The sequence below is a fragment of the Catharus ustulatus genome, chromosome 29 (assembly GCF_009819885.2).
Source record: "Catharus ustulatus isolate bCatUst1 chromosome 29, bCatUst1.pri.v2, whole genome shotgun sequence".
NCBI lineage: Eukaryota > Metazoa > Chordata > Aves > Passeriformes > Turdidae > Catharus > Catharus ustulatus.
The window spans coordinates 1,078,525-1,094,340 of record NC_046249.1 but is presented as its reverse complement, the minus strand read 5'-3'; the positions used below and the strand labels follow the sequence as shown (position 1 = coordinate 1,094,340).

Here is a 15,816-nt window from a genome sequence, read left to right as displayed (position 1 = left end):
TCTTGTCCCTGTTCTCTGTCCCTGTCCCTTATTCATGTCCCTGTCCCTGTTCCCTGTCCCTTGTCCCTTCTCCCTGTCCCTGTCCCTTATCTGTGTTCTCTGTCCCTTATTCATGTCCCTGTCCCTGTCCCTGTCCCTGTCTTTTCTGTCCCTGTCCCTGTTCCTTGTCCCCTGTCCCTGTCCCTTCTCCCTGTTCTCTGTCCCTTATTCCTGTTCCCATCTCTCCTGTCCCTGTCCCTGTCCCTGTTGTCCCTGTCCCTGTCCCTTATTCCTGTCCCTGTCCCTTATTCCTGTCCCTGTCTCTCCTGTCCCTGTCCCTGTCCCTGTCCCTGTCCCTGTCCCCGTCTCTCCTGTCCCTGTCCCTGTTCTCTGTCCCTGTTCCCTGTCCCTTATCCCTGTCCCTGTCCTTTATCCCTGTTCTCTGTCCCTTATTCGTGTCCCTGTCCCTGTCTCTGTCCCCATCTCTTGCTGTCCCTGTCCCCGTCTCCTGTCCCTGTCCCTGTCCCTTGTCCCTTATTCCCATCCTGTCTCTTATCCCTGTCCCCATCCCTGTCCCTGTCCCATTCCTGTCCCTGTCCCTGTCCCCATCCCTGTCCCTGTCCCTGTCTCTCCTGTCCCCATCCCTGTCCCCATCCCTGTCCCTGTCCCCGTCTCTCCTGTCGCTGTTCCCTGTCCCTGTCCCTTATCCCTGTCCCCATCCCTGTCCCTGTCCCCATCCCTGTCCCTGTCCCTGTCCCCGTCTCTCCTGTCCCAGACCAGCGTTTGGGGACGTGTTTCTCGGCGCTGCTGGGTGGCCGCTGTGCCGGGGACATCCCGGGCCAGGCCAGCAGGATGCAGTGCTGCTGTGACTCGGGGCGCTGCTGGGCCATCGGCCAGACCCCCGAGATGTGCCCCGTGCGGGGCTCGGGTGAGTGCCCCCCAAATCCAGACCCCAAACAACCCAGCCACAAACCCAGCCCAAATCCCAGCCCCCCCAAATCCAGACCCCCCAAACAACCCAGCCACAAACCCAGCCCAAATCCCAGCCGCCCCAAATCCAGACCCCCCAAACAACCCAGACCCCAAACCCAGCCACAAACCCAGCATCCCAAACCCAGACCTCAAACCCAGACCCACAAACCCAGCCCAAATCCCAGCCCCCCCAAATCCAGCATCCCAAACCCAGCCCCCAAATCCAGCATCCCAAATCCAGACCCCAAACCCAACCCCTAAATCCAGCCCAAATCCCAGCCCCCCCAAACCCAGCCCCCCAAACCCAGGCCCCCGAACAACCCAGCCCCCAAATCCAGCCCCCAAATCCAGCCCCCAAATCCAGCCCCCAAATCCAGCATCCCAAACCCAGCCCCCAAATCCAGCCCCCCAAACCCAGACCCCCTAAACCCAGACCCCAAATCCAACCCCCAAATCCAGCATCCCAAACCCAGCCCCCCAAATCCAGGCCCCCAAACAACCCAACCCCCAAACAACCCAGCCCCCAAATCCAGCCCCCAAATCCAGCATCCCAAACCCAGCCCCCCAAATCCAGCATCCCAAGCCCAGCCCCCCAAATCTAGACCCCAAATCCAGCCCCCAAATCCAGCATCCCAAATCCAGCCCCCAAATCCAATCCCCTAAACCCAGACCCCAAATCCAGCATCCCAAATCCAGCCCAAATCCCAGCCCCCCCAAACCCAGCCCCCAAATCCAGCCCCCCAAACCCAGCCCCCAAATCCCAGACCCCAAACCCCATTCCCATCATTTCCTAGATCCCATTCCCATCGGGAATCCCCCTTTGCTCCCTGCCCATCCCTGCAGGGGGATGCAGGAGCTGCTGCAAAAGCCTTGTGTTGTTTTTTGTTTTTTGTTTTTTTGTTTTGGTTTTTGTTTTGTTTTGTTTTGTTTTGTGTGTTGTTTCGTTTCAGACGAGTACCGCAGGCTGTGCATCGAGGGGCTCCCGGTGGCTCCAGGATTCCCCGTGAACTTCCCGGCAATTCCTGGGTTCGTGCCCAACGGGGTCGGGCCGGGACTGAACGGGCCCGGAGGGATCGGCCCGAACGGAGCCAACGGGCAGGGCGGGATCCCGGGGCTGCCCGGGATGACCCCGGGGAGCTCCAGCATCGGTAATTCCCTGTTTGTCCGAGCTGCCTGGGAGGGGTTCGGGAAGCTCCGGCATTGGGAATTCCCGGGAGGGTCCGGGGAACTCCAGAATCGGGAATTCCCGGTTTGTCCGAACTGCCTGGGAGGGGTCCGGGGAACTCCAGAATCGGGAATTCCCGGGAGGGGTCCGGGGAACTCCAGAATCAGGAATTCCCGGTTTGTCCGAGCTGCCTGGGAGGGGTCCGGGGAACTCCAGAATCAGGAATTCCCGGTTTCTCCGAACTGCCCGGGAGGGGTCCGGGGAGCTCCAGAATTGGGAATTCCCGGGAGGGGTCCGGGGAACTCCAGCATCGGTAATTCCCGGTTTGTCCGAGCTGCCTGGGAGGGAATCTGGGGAGCTCCAGAATCGGGAATTCCCGGGAGGGGTCCGGGGAACTCCAGAATCGGGAATTCCCGGGAGGGATCTGTGGAACCCCAGAATCAGGAATTCCCGGGAGCTCCGGCGTCGGGAATTCCCGGTTTTTCTGAAGTCCCTGGGGAGCTCCAGCATTGGGAATTCCCGGGAGGGGTCCGGGGAACTCTGGAATCGGGAATTCCCGTTTGTCTGAACTGCCCGGGAGGGGTCCCGGGAACTCCAGAATCGGGAATTCCCGGGGTGGGTCCGGGAGCTCCAGAACTGGGAATTCTCGGGAGGGATCCGGGGAACTCCAGCATCGGGAATTCCCGGTTTGTCCCAGCTGCCCAGGAGGGGTCCTGGGAGCTCCAGAATCAGGAATTCCCGGTTTTCCGAACTGCCCGGGGAGCTCCAGAATCAGGAATTCCCGGTTTGTCCGAGCTGCCCGGGAGGGCCTGAGGAATCCTGGGGACATCCAGGGGCTGTGACCCTTCCTGTGCCCCAGGAACCGCCACCATCCTGAGCCCTGGGCCATCCAAGGGTTACCCAACTTTACCTGGGGACATCCAGGGGCTCTGTAACCCTCCCTGTGCCTCACCCAAGGACTCTGTAACCCTCCTGTGCCCCACCAGGAACAGCCACGCTGAACCAGACCATCGACATCTGCAAACACTTCACCAACCTGTGCCTGAACGGGCGCTGCATCCCCACCCCGTCCAGCTACCGCTGCGAGTGCAACATGGGCTACAAGCAGGACGTGCGGGGCGAGTGCATTGGTGAGTGGGGCTGCTCCTCCAGGCTGCTCCCCCAGGCTGTTCGGCTGCTCCTGCCCTTTGCTGTGCCTCAGGGTCCCTCACATTTGGGTTTTTTTGCCCCCCTTGCAGATGTGGATGAGTGCTCGAGCAGCCCCTGTGTGCACGGGGATTGTGTCAACACGCCGGGCTCCTACCACTGCAAGTGCCACGAGGGTTTCCAGAGCACCCCCACCAAGCAGGCCTGCATTGGTAAGGGCTGTCCCCCGCTTTTGGGGGGCTGCAGGGGTCAGCAGAGCCCCTGGCACTGCAGAAGGGCTGTAGGGTGAAGTGCAGTGAGGATCCGATCTGCACAGGAGTTTCCTCTGCCTTGGCTTTCCTTAAAATTTTCTGGTGGCAATTAAGGGACAGAGTGCAGAGTCCTCCCCAGGATGAGAATTCTGCTGGGAGAACTTCACTTGATCCCAAACCCGTGCTAGTGTGGGTGCAGGATTTCCAGCAGGGCTGTCCTGCTGCAGGTGAGGGGCTGCCAAAAAACAGCGATAGGAAGGGACCAAAGGCAGATTTTCATGGCAGTGCCCAAGCTTTGAAATTTTTGTTTTCTCCCTCCCTGACAAAGCAGCTTCCAAAGGCTCCCCCATTGCCTGGCAGTGTGAAAAATTCTGATTTCCCAAGCGGGGTTTTTGAGGAGGAATTCCCGTGTTTGAGGGCACCTGCCTGGGTTCCTCAGGGGGTGTGGAGCTCCTGCCTGCCCCTGCTCCCACTGTGGGTGATTTCCCTGCAGACATCGACGAGTGCATCATGAACGGGGTGATGTGCAGGAACGGGCGCTGCGTCAACACCGACGGCAGCTTCCAGTGCATCTGCAACGCCGGCTTCGAGATCACCCCCGACGGCAAGAACTGCGTGGGTGAGGCTGCGGGGCTGCAGGGGCTGGGGCTGGGCTGGGAACACCTTCCCTTGGGGAAAATCTGGGCTGAGAACAAGGACAGGGCTGGGAACGCCTTCCCCTGGGGAAAATCTGGGCTGAGAACAAGGACAGGGCTGGGCTGGGCTGGGAACGCCTTCCCCTGGGGAAAATCTGGGCTGAGAACAAGGACAGAGCAGGGCTGGGATCAGTTCTCCCTGGGGGATTAATCAGGGCTGTCCCCAAGGCCAGAGCTGGGCTGGGATCAGTTCTCCCTGGGTCTTTAATCAGGGCTGTCCCCAAGGCCAGGGATGGATGGGATCAGTTCTCCTTGAGGGATTAATCTGGGCTGTCCCCAAGGATAAGGCTGGACTGGGAACACCTTCCCCTGGGGCTTTAATCTGGGCTGTCCCCAAGGCCAGAGCTGGGCTGGGATCAGTTCTCTTTGGGAATTAATCTGGGTTGAGCACAAGGACAGGGCTGGGCTGGGATCAATTCTCCCTGCAGGATTAGTCTGGACTGTCCCCAAGGAGAGGGATGAGCTGGGATCAGTTCTCCCTGCAGGATTAATCTGGGCTGTCCCCAAGGCCAGGACTGGGTTGGGATCAGTTCTCTTTGGGGATTAATCTGGGCTGTCCCCAAGGACAGGGATGGGCTGGGAACACCTTCCCCTGGGGAATTAATCTGGGCTGAGAACAAGGACAGGGCTGGGCTGGGATCAGTTCTCCTGGGGGATTAATCTGGGCTGTCCCCAAAGCCAGGGCTGACCAGGAAAGATTTCCATGAGGGTGCTCTGTGGGATTTGGGGCACAGGGGATTTGGGGCAGGGGGATTTGGGGTACAGGGATTTGGGGCACAGGGGGTTTGGGGCAGGGGGATTTGGGGTACAGGGGTTTGGGGCACAGGGGGTTTGGGGCACAGGGGTTTGTGATACAGGGGGATTTGTGGCACAGGGGGTTTGGGACACAGGGGATTCGGGGCACAGGAGGGTCCTGCTGCAGCTCTGGGGTCCCCTCTGTGCCCCCAGACCACGACGAGTGTGCCACCACCAACATGTGCCTCAACGGGATGTGCATCAACGAGGACGGGAGCTTCAAGTGCATCTGCAAACCCGGCTTTGTGCTGGCCCCCAACGGGCGCTACTGCGTGGGTGAGTGACTGCTGATGGTGGGAGAGTGACTCCTGATGGTGGGTGAGCGACTCCTGACCTGGGAGAGTGACTCCTGATGGTGGGAGAGTGACTCCTGACCTGGGTGAGTGACTCCTGATGGTGGGTGAGTGACTCCTGATGATGGGTGAGTGACTCCTGACCTGGGAGAGTGACTCCTGATGGTGGGAGAGTGACTCCTGACCTGGGTGAGTGACTCCTGACCTGGGAGAGTGACTCCTGACCTGGGTGAGTGACTCCTGACCTGGGTGAGTGACTCCTGACCTGGGAGAGTGACTCCTGATGGTGGGAGAGTGACTCCTGATGGTGGGCAAGGGAATCCTGACCGTGGGCAAGGGAATCCTGATCCTGGGTGGGTGAATCCCAATCCTGTGTGTCCTGAGCCCCTGTCTGTGTGTGCTGAGCCCATCTGTGTGTCCTGAGCCCCTGTCTGTGTGTCCTGAGCCCCTGTCCATGTGTCCTGAGCCCCTGTCCATGTGTCCTGAGCCCATCTGTGTGTCCTGAGCTCCTGTCCGTGTGCCCTGAGCTCCTGTCTGTGTGTCCTGAGCCCCTGTCTGTGTGTCCTGAGCCCCTGTCTGTGTGTCCTGAGCCCATCTGTGTGTCCTGAGCTCATCTGTGTGTCCTGAACCCATCTGTGTGTCCTGAGCTCATCTGTGTGTCCTGAGCTCATCTGTGTGTCCTGAGCTCATCTGTGTGTCTTGAGCTCCTGTCCGTGTGTCCTGAGCCCATCTGTGTGTCCTGAGCCCCTGTCCGTGTGTCCTGAGCTCATCTGTGTGTCCTGAGCTCCTGTCCATGTGTCCTGAGCCCATCTGTGTGTCCTGAGCTCCTGTCCGTGTGTCCTGAGCCCATCTGTGTGTCCTGAGCCCCTGTCTGTGTGTCCTGAGCCCCTGTCTGTGTGTCCTGAGCCCATCTGTGTGTCCTGAGCCCCTGTCCGTGTGTCCTGAGCCCATCTGTGTGTCCTGAGCCCCTGTCCGTGTGTCCTGAGCCCATCTGTGTGTTCTGAGCCCCTGTCCGTGTGTCCTGAGCCCATCTGTGTGTCCTGAGCCCCTGTCAGTGTGTCCTGAGCCCATCTGTGTGTCCTGAGCCCCTGTCAGTGTGTCCTGAGCCCCTGTCTGTGTGTCCTGAGCTCCTGTCCATGTGTCCTGAGCTCATCTGTGTGTCCTGAGCTCCTGTCTGTGTGTCCTGAGCCCATCTGTGTGTCCTGAGCCCCTGTCTGTGTGTCCTGAGCTCATCTGTGTGTCCTGAGCCCCTGTCCGTGTGTCCTGAGCCCCTGTCCGTGTGTCCTGAGCCCCTGTCTGTGTGTCCTGAGCTCATCTGTGTGTCCTGAGCCCCTGTCCGTGTGTCCTGAGCCCATCTGTGTGTCCTGAGCCCCTGTCTGTGTGTCCTGAGCCCGTCTGTGTGTCCTGAGCCCCTGTCCGTGTGTCCTGAGCCCATCTGTGTGTCCTGAGCCCATCTGTGTGTCCTGAGCCCCTGTCCATGTGTCCTGAGCCCCTATCCGTGTGTTCTGCCCCTGTTCATGTGTCCCAATCCTCTCTCCCTGTGTCCCAGTCCCCTCTCCTCATGTCCCACCCCTCTCCCGGTGTCTCTCATCCCTCTCCCGTGTGTCCCACCCCTCTCCTCATGTCCCACCCCTCTCCCGTATCTCCCACCCCTCTCCCGTGTCTCCCACCCCTCTCCCGTGTCTCCCACCCCTCTCCTGTATCTCCCACCCCTCTCCCCATATCTCTCACCCCTCTCCTCATGTCCCACCCCTCTCCCGTGTCTCCCACCCCTCTCCTGTATCTCCCACCCCTCTCCCGTGTCTCCCACCCCTCTCCCGTGTCTCCCACCCCTGTCCCTGCCTGTCCCTCACCCCCAGCTCACCCCTCTCCCGTTCCTACCCACGCCCAGACATCGACGAGTGCGAGACCCCCGGGATCTGCATGAACGGCTGGTGCATCAACACGGAGGGCTCGTTCCGCTGCGAGTGCCTGGGGGGCCTGGCCATCGGCGTGGACGGCCGCGTCTGCGTGGACACCCACATGCGCAGCACCTGCTACGGGGGCATCAAGAAGGGCACCTGTGCCCGCCCCTTCCCCGGCGCCGTCACCAAATCCGAGTGCTGCTGCGCCAACCCCGACCACGGCTTCGGCGAGCCCTGCCAGCCCTGCCCCGCCAAGAACTCCGGTGAGCCCAACCCTGGGTGGGGCAGGGGAGCAGGGTGGGCTGGGGGGGTTGGGAATGGGGCAAGAAATGGAGAGTGGGTGCCTAAATCTGGTGTTGGGGTGTTGGAAGTGTCGGTGTTAAAATGAACAAAGTCACAGAAAAGAGGATGGGGGAGCTCACGGAGAGTTTGGACAGCAGGGAGAGTTTGGACAGCAGGGAGAGTTTGGACAACGCTGCCAGGCACGGGGTGGGGTTGTTGGGGTTGTTGGGGTTGAAGTTGTTGGGTTGTTGGGTTTGTTGGGTTGTTGGGATTGTTGGAGTTGTTGAGGTTGGGGTTGTTGTTGTTTGGGTTGGGGTTGTTGGAGTTGTTGAGGTTTTTGGTGTTGTTGAGGTTGGGGTTGTTGGGATTGAGGTTGTTGGGGTTGTTGTTGGGTTGTTGGGGTTGTTGGGGTTGAGGTTGTTGGGGTTGAGGTTGTTTGGATTGTTGGGGTTGTTGGAGTTGTTGGGGTTGTTGAGGTTGGAGTTGTTCGGTTGTTGTTGCTGGGGTTGTTTGGGTTGTTGGGGTTGAAGTTGTTGGGTTGTTGGGATTGTTGGAGTTGTTGAGGTTGGGGTTGTTGGGTTTGGGGTTGTTGGGGTTGTTGGGGTTGTTGTTTGGGTTGGGGTTGTTGTTGTTTGGGTTGTTTTTGTTGGGGTTGTTGGGGTTGTTTGGGTTGGGGTTGTTGGGGTTGGGCTGGGTGATCCTTGGGGTCCCTCAGCTCGTTCTGTGGTTGTGTTGGCTGAGCATGAGCAGCCCTAGAACTGTGACAAAGAAAGAGCTCAGCCCTCAGCGGGTCCAAACCCTGAGTCCCACCCTTCCCTTCCCTTCCCTTCCCTTCCCTTCCCTTCCCTTCCCTTCCCTTCCCTTCCCTTCCCTTCCCTTCCCTTCCCTTCCCTTCCCTTCCCTTCCCTTCCCTTCCCTTCCCTTCCCTTCCCTTCCCTTCCCTTCCCTTCCCTTCCCTTCCCTTCCCTTCCCTTCCCTTCCCTTCCCTTCCCTTCCCTTCCCTTCCCTTCCCTTCCCTTCCCTTCCCTTCCCTTCCCTTCCCTTCCCTTCCCTTCCCTTCCCTGCCCAGCCCTGTCCCTGTCCCTGTCCCTGCCCTGCCCTGCCCCAGCCCTGCCCTACCCTGCCCTGCCTCACTCACTGCTCTGCTCTGTTCTGTTCCCAGCGGAATTCCAGGCTCTCTGCAGCAGCGGCATCGGGATCACGGCTGATGGCAGAGGTGGGTGCAGGAATCCTCTGGGACCTGCAGGATTCCCCAGGGACATGCAGGAATGCTCAGGGGCATGCAGGATTCCCCAGGGATGTGCAGGGTTCCCCAGAGACCTTCAGGAATCCTCTAGGACCTGCAGGATTCCTCTGGGATGTGCAGGATTCCTCTGGGACCTGCAGAATTTCCCAGGGATGTGCAGGATTCCCCAGGGATGTGCAGGATTACTCTGGGATGTGCAGGATTCCCCAGGGATGTGCAGGATTCTTCTGGGATGTGCAGGATTCCCCAGGGATGTGCAGGAATGCTCAGGAGCATGCAGGATTCCTCAGGGATGTGCAGGATTCCTCTAGGACCTGCAGGATTCCTCTGGGATGTGCAGGATTCCTCTGGGACCTGCAGAATTTCCCAGGGACGTGCAGGATTCCTCTGGGACGTGCAGGATTCCCCAGGGATGTGCAGGATTCCTCTGGGACCCGCAGATTCCACGGGAAGCACCCTCAGCTGCTTTTCCTGGAGCAGGGATGGATGTGTGGGAGCTGTGCCAGCAGAGGCTGGGCTGCCCTCCCTGCTGTGATGGGAATGAGCAGTGGGACCCTCCCCTGCTCCCCTGCTCCTCCTCGGGGTGTCCCAGGCACTGGGAGGTGACAAATCTGTGCTGCCAAGGGGCTGCTCCGAGCTCCAAGAGGTCCCAGAGCCAGCCCTGGGCAGTGCTTGGATCAGCAGGGAGAGCAGCCAGGGCTTGCCAAGCTTTGGGGATGGGAAGGAGCCAGAGGAGAAGCCCCAGTGGCTCCTGGGCTCCCATCCAGGGCTCGTGTCCTGGCCAGGGGCAGCCCCGAGGGAATGTGAGGCTCTTTCTAGCAAGGCCATGCTCTGGTCATTCCATCCCTGCCTGGAGCCAGGGCTGCACTCAGAGCTCTCCAGGCTGGGTTTCCCTGGATGCAACTGAGCTCCAGGAGCGTGGGGACAAAGGCCAGCAGTGCCTGGGCAGCCGTGGCCATCTGGCACTGCAGGGAGCCCACGGTGCCAGCACAGCCTGGGCTGGGCTGGGTGAAATCCCTGCCCTGGCACCGGGGATTGGCTCCAAAAGAGCAGAGGAGGGGATGCTCCTGCAGGGAAGGGACGTGCCCACATGGCTGCCACCCCTCTGGGTCCCTCAGGGCTGAATCCAGGGGTGATTCAAAGCCCTGAGCTCAGTACTGGGGTAAAGAAAACTCTGGGATGTCACACAAGGATCTGAGCGCCCTTGATACAAAGCTGGGCTGTTCCCAGCCCCTTATCCAGCTCTGTCCTCAGAGTCCTGGACTGGGGCAGGACAGGGAGAAGCTGTGGCTGCCCCATCCCTGAAGCAGCCTGGGGTGGTGGCACTGAACGAGATGGGCTTTGAGGTCCCTCCCATTCTGGGACCCACGGTTCCTGCAGCAAAGAGCCAGGAGATGGAAGGTTCCTGTTTGCTGTCTTTGCACCTCCTGGGCTCCATCTCTGCCTCTTCTCCCTGTCAGACATCAACGAGTGCGCCCTGAACCCCGACATCTGCCCCAACGGGATGTGCGAGAACCTGCGGGGCAGCTACCGCTGCATCTGCAACCTGGGCTACGAGTCCGACCCCACGGGCAAGAACTGCGTGGGTGAGTCAGGGGCAGGGCAGGGCAGGGGGCTCGGGGGAAACAGGGGATGCAGGGGATGCAGAGGGTTCAGGGGGCTCAGGGGGTGCAGGGGGTTCAGGAGGTGCAGGGGGCTCAGGGAGCTCAGGGGGCTCAGGGGATGCAGGGGATGCAGGGGGCTCGGGGGGGCTCAGGGGAATCAGGGGGCTCGGGGGGCTTGGGGGGTGCAGGGGGCTCAGGGGGTGCAGGGGGCTCAGGGGGGTGCAGGGGTGTTCGGGGGGCTCAGGGGGTGCAGGGGGGCTCAGGGGGGCTCAGGGAGCTCGGGGGGTGCAGGGGTGTTCGGGGGGCTCAGGGGGTGCAGGGGGCTCAGGGGGGTGCAGGGGTGTTCGGGGGGCTCAGGGGGTGCAGGGGGCTCAGGGGGGTGCAGGGGTGTTCGGGGGGCTCAGGGGGTGCAGGGGGCTCAGGGGGTGCAGGGGGCTCAGGGGGGTGCAGGGGTGTTCGGGGGGCTCAGGGGGTGCAGGGGGCTCAGGGGGTCAGAGAGCTCAGGGGGCTCGGGGGGCTCAGGGGGTGCAGGGGGCTCAGGGGGCTCAGGGTGCTCAGGGGGTTCAGGGGGCTTGGGGGGCTCAGGGGACTCAAGGGGCTCAGGGAGCTCAGAGGGCTCAGGGGGCTCAGGGGGCTCAGGGGATGCAGGGGGATCAGGGGGTTCAGGGGGTGCAGGGGGCTCAGGGGGCTCGGGGGGCTCAGGGGAATCAGGGGGTGCAGGGGGCTCAGGGGGCTCAGGAGGCTCAGAGGGCTCAGGGGATGCAGGGGATGCAGGGGGCTCGGGGGGGCTCAGGGGAATCAGGGGGTGCCAGGCACCTCCAGGAGCTACTGCAGCACCCCCCAAATCCTCCCCAGTATGTGGAATGGAGGGAGAATGGGGAGGGTGGGAGCTGGAGAGCTCCTGGAAGGAAGGAAATGGAAGGAAGGATGGAAGGAAAATGAGGAATTCATTCCCTGCTCCTTCCTGCAGAGCAGGGCAGGCTCTGTGGGTTTCTTGGGGCTCTGGTTACTGCCCTGGGAGCAGGGACAGGACTCTGGACAGGCTGGGGCTGTGCCAGGGGTTAGGATGGAGATCTGGGAATGGTTCCTGTGCCCAAATTCCCCCGGGAATGGCCACAGCAGGGACACTCTGGGAATTTTGGGGTGTCTGTGCTGGGCTTGGACCCACGACCCCGTGGGTCCCTCCTGTGAGTGTGGGGGGGAATTAACCCTCCCCAGCCCGAGGCAGCTGACAGATGTGTGTCTGTGCCCAGATGTGGACGAGTGCAGCGTGAACCGGCTGCTGTGTGACAACGGGCTGTGCAGGAACACCCCCGGCAGCTACACCTGCACCTGCCCCAAGGGCTTCGTGTTCCGCACCGAGACCGACACCTGCGAAGGTACCGGGGGAAAATCCAGGGTCTGGGGAGGGAAAATCCGGGGTCTGGGGAGGGAAAATCCATGGCCTGAGTCCTGTCTGGGGAGGGAAAATCCAGGGTCTGAGTCCTGCCTGGGGAGGGAAAATCCAGGGTCTGAGTCCTGCCTGGGGAGGGAAAATCCAGAATCTGAGTCCTGCCTGGGGAGGGAAAATCTGGGGTCTGAGTCCTGCCTCGGGCCAGCCCTGCTGGGGAACCCTGCTGGAAAATCAGTGTTGGGAAATCCCTGATGGAGATCCCTGATGGAAATCCCTGATGGGAAATCAGTGTTGGGAAATCCCTGTTGGAAATCCCTGATGGGAAATCCAGGCTGGGAATCACTGTTGAAAATCCCTGATGGGAATCCCTGCTGGAAAAATCAGTGTTGGGAAATCCCTGATGGAAATCCCTGATGGAGATCCCTGCTGGAAATCCCTGCTAGTAAATCCTTGTTAGAGATCCCTGCTGGGAAATCCCTGTTAGAGATCCCTTCTAGGAATCTCTGCTGGGAAATCCCTTTTGGGAAATCCCTGTTGGGGATCCCTGATGGGAAATCACTTCTAGGAATCCCTGTCAGGAAATCCCTGTTAGAGATCCCTGCTGGGGATCCCAGCTGGAAATCCCTGTTGGGAAATCGTTTCTGGGAATCCCTGATGGGAAATCCCTGCTGAGAAATCTCTGCTGGAGATCCCTGCAGGAGTTCTCTGCTGGAAAATCCCTGCAGGGAAATCCCTTTTGGGAAATTCCTGCTGGGAATCTCTGTTGGGAAATTGCTTCTGGGAATCCCTGACAGGAATCCCTGCTGGGAAATCCCTTTTGGGAAATCCCTGCTGGGGATCCCTGATAGGAAATCCCAGTTGGAAAATCCCTGTTAGAAATTCCTGCTGGAGATCCCTGTTGGAAAATCGCTTTTAGGAATCCGTGTTGGGGATCCCTGCTGGAGATCCCAGTTGGAAATCCCTGTTGGAAATCCCTTCTGGGAATCAATCCCTCCTCAGAATCCCAGCTTCCCTCCCCACTGCACTGCTCTGCAAAGCTGCACCTCTGGGGTCAGGGGGGATTTGATGTCATTTTTAGGGTTTGACCTCATTTTTAGGGTTTGACCTCATCTTTAGGGCTTTCCCCCGTGGTTTTTAGTGATTTTTCACCCTGGGTTCAGAGCAGTGGACACCTGACACCAAAACATCTGAGCCTGGAAACCAGAGCAATTTCAATTTCCTCCAGGGCCACAAAATTTGAGCTTGAGGTTTGACCAAAATTGCCGGGTTTGGGGAGCTGGACTGCAGGGCTGTGATTGGGAGGGGAAGGAATGGTTTCCTGTGCAGAGCCCTCAAAGATTTCAGAGCTGGCACTTTGCACACAAGTGTCCCAACCAAAAAAATTCTTTAAATCTTGTATTTTTAATATTGTTGTTAGAGCTGTCTGTATGACGTGTATACTTATATATAATTTCTATAGGACTTATAATTTATTATTTATTATTTATAATACATTGTGTGGTCTTTCTTACATTTTATATTCTATATTCTCTATTCTATATTCTATATTACATAATATAAAATATATACTATATTCTATATAGTATGTAATATACACTATATAACAATAGTATATAATATTTAGTATAGAATATAGAATTTAGAATTTAGAATATAGAATACAGACTACATTATATATGATATACTATGTATAATATGGAATACATTTTATATATTATTAATATGTATTTATTATTACTATATAATACATTATATTAGTACATTATATATTATTTTTATTCTCCATGTCACAACTATATCATATCACAACATATTCCTACCTGCCACACTTTATATTTTTATATACTCATATCTAATAGATTTTAACAGATTTTAACTTTTCCTTTTCTATTTAAAACCCCGTAAAGAACAATTAGAGCGCTCTTCACACTCTCTGCTCTCACCTCCTCCAGTTTGTGTCCCCAGGGCCGTGTCCCCTGTCACCCCCCACAGTGACTTTGTCCCTCTTTGTCCCCATATTCCTTTGTCCCTCTGTCCCCTGTCCCTTTGTCCTTCTGTCCCCATGTCCCTTATCCCCATGTCCCCATGTCCCCACATCCCCTGTCCCTCTGTCCCCATGTCCCTTATCCCTATGTTGCCATGGCCCCCTCTCCCTCTGGCCTTCTGTCCCCATGTTCCCATGTCCCTTATCCCCATGTCCCCACGTCCCCTTGTCCCCATCCGTTTTCTCTCTGTCCCTTTGTCCCCATGTCCCTTATCCCCATGTCTCCATGGCCCCATGTCCCCATGTCCCTTATTCTCCTGTCCCTTGTCCTTATGTCCCTCATCCCCCCATGTCCCCATGTCCCTTATCCCCTGTCCCTTGTCCGCTGTCCCCTAATCCCCATGTCCCTGTCCCTGTCCCTTTGTCCATGTCCCCTGTCCCTAATCCCCATGTCCCCATGTCCCTTATTCCCCTGTCTCCATGTCCCCATGTCCCCATGTCCCTGTCCCTGTCCCTTTGTCCATGTCTCCATGTCCCTGTCCCTTGTCCCCTGCCCCTTGTCCCCATGTCCCTTATCCCCATGTCCCCTGTTCCCATGTCCCTTATCCCCATGTCCCCTTGTCCCTGTCCCTAACCCCCATGTCCCTGTCCCTTTGTCCATGTCCCTTGTCCCCTGTCCCTAATCCCCTTGTCCCTGTCCCTTTGTCCATGTCCCCTGTCCCTCATCCCATGTCCCTGTCCCTGTCCCTTTGTCCATGTCCCTTATCCCCATGTCCCCTGTCCCTAATCCCCATGTCCCTGTCCCTTTGTCCATGTCCCTTATCCCCATGTCCCTGTCCCTAACCCCCCTGTCCCTGTCCCCCAGACATCAACGAGTGCACGTCCAACCCGTGTGTGAACGGGCTGTGCCGGAACAACGCCGGCTCCTTCGCCTGCGAGTGCTCCCCGGGCAGCAAGCTGGACCCCAGCGGCACCATCTGCGTGGGTGAGCCCCTGCCAGGCTGGGGTGGCACTGCCAGCGTCACCAGCCCTGGCACAGCCACCCCAGAGGGAGCAAATTCTGGGCTGGAATTCCCACAGCAGCTGGGGGTGCCCAGGGCTGGGCTCGGGGAGGTTTTGGGGGAACAGCCACACCCCAAAGGCTCAGAGAATGCCAGGAGCACTGGGGAGGGACTGAGCTGCCCCTCGGGGTCCCAGCCCTGGCACGGGGGGCGCTGGGCAGCCCTGAGCCCGTGTGTCCCTGCAGACAGCATGAAGGGAACCTGCTGGCTCAACATCCAGGACGGGCGCTGCGAGGTCAACATCAACGGGGCCACGCTGAAATCCGAGTGCTGTGCCACGCTGGGGGCGGCCTGGGGCAGCCCCTGCGAGCGCTGCGAGATCGGTGAGGCTCTGCTGGGGCTGGGCCAGGCTGTGCCAGGCTCTGCTGGGCTGTGCCAGGCTCTGCTGGGTCCTGGTGGGGCTGGGCCAGGCTGTGCCAGGCTCTGCTGGGCTGTGCCAGGCTGTGCTGGGTCCTGCTGGGGCTGTGCCAGACTGTGCTGGGCTGTGCCAGGCTGTGCTGGGCTCTGCTGGGGCTGTGCCAGGCTCTGCTGGGCTGTGCCAGGCTGTGCCAGGCTCTGCTGGGCTGTGCCAGGCTGTGCCAGGCTCTGCTGGGTCCTGGTGGGGCTGTGCCAGGCTCTGCTGGACTCTGCTGGGCTGTGCCAGGCTCTGCTGGGCTGTGCCAGGCTGTGCTGGGTCCTGGTGGGGCTGTGCCAGGCTGTACTGGACTCTGCTGGGCTGTGCCAGGCTCTGCTGGGCTGTGCCAGGCTGTGCCAGGCTGTGCCAGGCTGTGCTGGGTCCTGGTGGGGCTCTGCCAGGCTGTGCCAGGCTGTGCCAATCTGTGCCAGGCTCTACTGGGCTGTGCTGGGCTGTGCCAGGCTCTTCTGGGCTCTGGTGAGGCTGTACCAGGCTGTGCCAGGCTGTGCTGGGTCCTGGTGGGGCTGTGCCAGCCTGTGCTGGGCTGTGCCAGGCTGTACCAGGCTGTGCTGGGCTGTGCTGGGCTGTGCCAGGCTGTACCAGGCTGTGCCGGGCTGTGCCAGGCTGTGCTGGGTCCTGGTGGGGCTGTGCC

General features: G+C 59.3%; 2 protein-coding genes across 2 annotated transcripts in view; both read left to right on the top strand.

Annotated features, from left to right (window-relative positions):
- LOC117008239 (fibrillin-2-like) overlaps positions 1–3,878 on the top strand; it is a 33,550-nt gene extending 29,672 nt beyond the window's left edge. The window contains exons 10-14 of the mRNA XM_042780031.1: positions 755–907; positions 1,902–2,099; positions 3,103–3,246; positions 3,355–3,474; positions 3,874–3,878. Coding sequence (XP_042635965.1) covers positions 755–907; positions 1,902–2,099; positions 3,103–3,246; positions 3,355–3,474; positions 3,874–3,878 — 620 coding nt within the window. The remainder of the gene's footprint in view (positions 1–754; positions 908–1,901; positions 2,100–3,102; positions 3,247–3,354; positions 3,475–3,873) is intronic.
- A 139-nt stretch (positions 3,879–4,017) lies between these two features.
- The window catches only part of FBN3 (fibrillin 3), a 59,731-nt gene continuing 47,932 nt past the window's right edge, over positions 4,018–15,816 (top strand). The window contains exons 1-8 of the mRNA XM_033082404.1: positions 4,018–4,132; positions 5,157–5,279; positions 7,188–7,463; positions 8,645–8,698; positions 10,189–10,314; positions 11,586–11,711; positions 14,575–14,694; positions 14,956–15,093. Of these exons, the coding sequence (XP_032938295.1) occupies positions 4,024–4,132; positions 5,157–5,279; positions 7,188–7,463; positions 8,645–8,698; positions 10,189–10,314; positions 11,586–11,711; positions 14,575–14,694; positions 14,956–15,093 (1,072 nt within the window). The 5' untranslated portion in view covers positions 4,018–4,023. The remainder of the gene's footprint in view (positions 4,133–5,156; positions 5,280–7,187; positions 7,464–8,644; positions 8,699–10,188; positions 10,315–11,585; positions 11,712–14,574; positions 14,695–14,955; positions 15,094–15,816) is intronic.